Below are 5,466 nucleotides of genomic sequence, written 5' to 3' on the forward strand. Positions count from 1 at the left end.
GCGCGTTGGGCCCAGCGCGCGACCCAAACGGACACGCGAACGCGGGCCGCTGTCCGCGTGTCGGCTCGGCCACCCAAACGGCCCAAACCGGACGGCCCAGCGCGTCCGTTTGGGTCGCGCGGTTGGAGATGCCCTAACAATCCACGTTGTGTTGGGCTGCACTACATCTGTACCTTGTACCGATTCCTATCGAATTGATTATGGTTGGACGAGATTAATTTACTACGGCGTCAAGATAAATCGCTTGTCCCTCCACCAGCTATCCGTAATAGGTTACGAAGTGCACCAGATAAACCTGCTATATTTTACCCATCCACTGTACCTAATACACGCAATTTGAAATGCCAGATTTTGATCACTGAACTACCACTTCCATATCACTGGTGCGACAAGATGTGCAACGATCGAGTGACATCACGAAAAATTTCTAGCTAATCCGAAGGCTTAGACTAATCCGAGCACTCAACGCTGCAGACATTCTTCCTCTACCTACCCTAACTAACATACTGCTAATCACTAATGTATTCACAAATCATCACACTCAACGAACACACAGGACCGAGCATGCTAGAACATCATCTTGCGGTCCATTCTGGATCCGACGGCCGAGACCAGCGCGGCGGTCTTCTCCTGGAGCACGTGCACGACGTCCGCCATGGACGGCCTGAGCCCGGGGCTGTCGCCGACGCACCGCATGGCGAGGTCCATCACGACGGCCGCCTCGGCGGCGTCGTACTCTCCGCCAAGCCTCCGGTCCACCACGTCGGCCACGCTGGCCGTCGGCCCCACCGCGGCGGTGAGGCGGCGCCCGGTCTCGCGGCACACGGCCTCCTTCCCTGTCACCAGCTCGAGCAGCAGCACTCCGAAGCTGTACACGTCGCTCTCCTTGTTGGCCACGCCGGAGCGGAGGAGCTGCGGGTCTACGTAGCCCGGGGAGCCCATGATGGCGCGCCCGGAGGACCTGCCACGGCCGGCCGTGGGCGTGGCGCCGGTGGTGTGCGCGAAGCCGAAGTCGCAGAGCTTGGCGTCCATGTTAGCGTCGAGGAGGACGTTTGAGGCCTTGATGTCCCCGTGGATGACAGCTGGGTGGTGGCCGTCGTGGAGGTACTCGAGCGCCGTGGCCACCTGGAAGGCGACCGCCACGCGCCGCGACCAGGGCAGCGCGGGGCCGTCGCCGTGGAGGGTCTGGTGGAGGTCGCCGTTGGGCGCGTACTCGAAGACGAGGACGCCCTCGTCCCGGTCGTCGCAGTATCCGAGGAGGCGGACGACGTGCGGGTGGCGGAGGGAGAGCAGCACGTCGAGCTCCTGGCGGAAGGCGCGGTGGAGGCGCTCGCTGGCGCAGTGCACCTTGACGGCGGCGAGGCGGGAGGAGGAGAGCGAGGCGAGGTAGACGGTGCTGAACCCCCCGTGGCCGATGACGCGGGACGAGAAGCACCCCGTGGCGGACTCCACCTCCGCCCACGCCATCTGCCTGGCCGCGGCTCCGGCGCAGTCATCCTCCTCCTCCCATACCGCCGGCTCGGCCGCGACGCGCGAGCTGGCCGCGCCAGCCTCGCCCCGCTTCCTGAGGTCGGCGCCGCGCCGTCCGACGCACGCAAAGAGGCCGCAACCTTGGAACATGATGGATCGAAACGAGCTGAAATCCAAGTGAGTCGAGGAGTGGGAGTGGGGGGAGAATAGGTTCCCTCTTCTCCTCTCTTCCTCTGGTTTTGTTGCCGCTACGTTCTTGGCTTGAGCTACCTTCCTGGATAAGCTGGGACAGGTTGGAGATGAAGAATCAGGCGGGTACTGCCTGCTGCTCTGCTCTCTCGCTGGCTCACTGGCGCCTTGTATGCTACGGGTCAAATGCATACCTGTGTATATATATGCCATGGCCATGGCGGATTGGTGGCAGGTAGTTTGCTTGTGGCTGGCTGCTTTCTTTCCTCGCATCTTGTGCTCTTCTTGTGAAGAAGAGTGGGCCAGTGGCCACACCACGCAGCAGATCAATCATTTGCGCCACTCCTTTCAGCGGGGTGATGTGATGAGTGGAGTCGTCATCAGCATCTCCAACCTTTTGTTTTCTCCCATATTTTTCTCACGTTTCGGTCCTCGAAACGTGCTCTTTACCTGCTGCTTGAGGACTGGAAATGATTATTTAATGACGATTGCTCGGTATAGTGGCCCTGTGGGAATGTTCAGAGACGCGGCTGGATTATTTGATCTTACTAAACGTGTGTTCTAGTTGCACCCGTGGGGCTCTGCTTTAACCTCGTTGCTCCTGAAGCCACGAGTGTCGGTTCCTAAACTGGAATAATCAGTCTAACGTTGCCCGTGTTGACTATGCTCACTGTTTGTATGGGTATCTTAATAATGTAAAAATGCAGGTATTCTAAAGCGCGATTGCACCTTTGAGAATATCATCCGGGGAAGCGAGGCATCGGGCCACCCGGATCAGGTTCTCAGTGTTCAAAGGGAAGCATGTCAAGTGGGGTCTCTAGGAAAAGAGGATAAAAATCATAATTGCACTAATTGTGCAGACAGAACGGTTGAAATTTAAGTAACCATCTTCCACATAACAAGCTTGTTGACATAGTTGCTTCCAAGCTCGTCCATTGGAAAGGCAAGACTATCGCTACCACCGGTCGAGACACTTTGATTAAATCGGTGCTCACTTCCCAAGCCATCTTCCACATCACGTCGCTTGTGGTGCCACCGGGTGTCTTGCAAACCTTCAACAAGCTTCAAAGGTCCTTCTTTTGGGCGGGAACGAACAAAGTGTCGCGGGGGGGGGGGGGGATTTGTAGGCCAAAGGAGAGAGGTGGACTCGGCATCATCGACTTGGATAAATTCGCGAGAACTTTGAGGCTTAGGTGGTCGTGGCTTGTTTGGAAAGATCCCTCTAAGGCGTTGGTTAGTGCGGACCACCCTTGTGATGACGAGGATATGGATTTCTTCTATACGGCTACCAACATAACCATCAAAGATGGGCGCATTGCGAGTTTTTGGCATGCTCCTTCGCTTGGGGCGCGTTTGGTTGCCTGCATCCCCCTTGGCTCGCATCGGGCCAACACTTTTCGGCCCGTTTGGTTGCCTGGGCCGAGCCGCGTTTTTGCACGAACCACTTCTGAAAGCAGTGTCGGGCCAGGCCCTGGAGGAATGCCTGGTTCGACTGTTTCCAGCGGTGCAGGCAAATCTCCACGCCCGCTGATGCAAAAGGGAATATTCGACGCACGGGCGGACACGAGAATGGAGATGGCAGGAGCTGCGGTGCGCATCGGCGAAAAGCGAAAAGGGGGCGGGAAGTAGGGCTGGGCAAAAAGCTCGAAGCTCGACGAGTTAAATGAGTGCTCGTTTGCTCGACTCGTTTGAGCTCGGCTCGTTTTGTTAACGAGCCGAGCTGAGCATCAGTTTTTGCTTGTTAACGTTAACGAGCTAAACAATCGAGCCGACTATGTTCGTGAGCTACTCGTTAAGATCGGTAACAAGCTAGGCTTCACCAGTTTTGACAATGAGTCACTTTAGTTATCTCAAATATTTGGTACGAAGATCTCAAAAAAAAAAAAAAATTGGTACGAAGGGGCCAAGCAAAATAGTGCTCTTTAAGCATGCTTGAAACTCATACAGTAGGATCTAAAAACATATGCTTCCACTCTTTCTCACCAGGCAATGCACACATGTTTGCTTTGCATTGCCTCCTTAATGATCCTTAACGAGCTGCTCGCGAGCGCTCGAAAGAACATAACGAGTCGAGCCGAACAATGATTTTAGCTCGTTATTCTTAACGAGCTTAACGATTCGAGAATTAACGATCACGAGCTTAACGAGCCGAGCCTTAACGATCCGAGCAGCTCGTTAGTCCACCCCTAGCGGGAAGGATTCCTACACCTCCCCCCCGTGCCCCATGGCCTATTTCTACCCCCTCCTCCACTGTCCCCCCAAATTTCGAGCTCCTCCTCCCGTCGGCAAGCAGGTAAGAGGTGTTGGAGATATGCCCAAGAGGCAATAATAAAAGTGGTTATTATATATATCTTTATGTTTATGATAAATGTTTATATACCATGCTATAATTGTATTAACCGAAACATTAGTACATGTGTGATATGTAGACAACAAGAAGTCCCTAGTATGCCTCTTAAACTAGCTTGTTGATTAATGGATGATTAGTTTCATAATCATGAACATTGGATGTTATTAATAACAAGGTTATATCATTATATGAATGATGTAAAGGACACACCCAATTAAGCGTAGCATAAGATCTCGTCATTAAGTTATTTGCTATAAGCTTTCGATACATAGTTACCTAGTCCTTATGACCATGAGATCATGTTAATCACTTATACCGGAAAGGTACTTTGATTACACCAAACTCCACTGCGTAAATGGGTGGTTATAAAGGTGGGATTAAGTATCCGGAAAGTATGAGTTGAGGCATATGGATCAACAGTGGGATTTGTCCATCCCGATGACGGATAGATATACTCTGGGCCCTCTCGGTGGAATGTCGTCTAAATGTCTTGCAAGCATATGAATAAGTTCATAAGAGACCACATACCACGGTACGAGTAAAGAGTACTTGTCAGGAGACGAGGTTGAACAAGGTATAGAGTGATACCGAAGATCAAACCTCGGACAAGTAAAATATCGCGTGACAAAGGGAATTGGTATTGTATGTGAATGGTTCATTCGATCACTAAAGTCATCGTTGAATATGTGGGAGCCATTATGGATCTCCAGATCCCGCTATTGGTTATTGGTCGGAGTGAGTACTCAACCATGTCCACATAGTTCGCGAACCGTAGGGTGACACACTTAAAGTTGGATGTTGAAATGGTAGAACTTGAATATGGAATGGAGTTCGAATATTTGTTTGGAGTCCCGGATAAGATCCCGGACATCACGAGGAGTTCCGGAATGGTCCGGAGAATAAGATTCATATATAGGATATCATTTTATGTGAATTAAAATGATGCGGAAGGTTCTATGGAAGGTTCTAGAAGGTTCTAGAAAAGTCCGGAAGAAACCACCAAGGAAGGTGGAGTCCCGGAGGGACTCCACCTCCATGGCCGGCCAACCCTAGTGGGGGAGGAGTCCCAAGTGGACTCCCCCTATGGGGGCCGGCCACCCCCCACATGGAAGGGGGGAATCCCACCCAAGTGGGATTCCCACCTTGGGTAGGTTTCCCTATCACATGGAAGGTTTTGGGTTCGGGTCTTATTCGGAGACTTGTAGTCCAACACTTGGGGCTTCCACCTATATAATGAGGGGACAAGGGGAGGGGGCCGGCCACCCCAAGACTACAACCTGGCCGCCCCCCTTGAGTGGCCGGCCACCCCCTCCCAAACCCTAGCCGCCCCCCTCTCCTCCATAGCTCCCGCGTGCTTTAGCGAAGCTCCGCCGGAGTTCTCCACCGCCACCGACACCACGCTGTCATGCTGTCGGATTCAAGAGGAGCTACTACTTCCGCTGCCCGCTGGAACGGGA

General features: G+C 53.1%; 1 protein-coding gene across 1 annotated transcript; it reads right to left on the reverse strand.

Annotated features, from left to right (window-relative positions):
* Positions 1-349: 349 nt before the first annotated feature.
* On the reverse strand, positions 350-1,882 carry LOC127335774 (salt tolerance receptor-like cytoplasmic kinase 1). Its single transcript, XM_051362502.2, has one exon. The coding sequence runs from the start codon at positions 1,876-1,878 to the stop codon at positions 568-570; it is 1,311 nt and encodes a 436-aa protein (XP_051218462.2). The 5' UTR covers positions 1,879-1,882; the 3' UTR covers positions 350-567.
* Between the last annotated feature and the right edge of the window lie 3,584 nt (positions 1,883-5,466).

The sequence above is a fragment of the Lolium perenne genome, chromosome 2 (genome assembly GCF_019359855.2).
Source record: "Lolium perenne isolate Kyuss_39 chromosome 2, Kyuss_2.0, whole genome shotgun sequence".
Taxonomy (NCBI): Eukaryota; Viridiplantae; Streptophyta; class Magnoliopsida; order Poales; family Poaceae; genus Lolium; species Lolium perenne.

Bases quoted from the DNA above. Each gene is read 5' to 3' on its own strand.
- LOC127335774 (XM_051362502.2), bottom strand. From the start codon at position 1,878: ATGGCCATGGCATATATATACACAGGTATGCATTTGACCCGTAGCATA.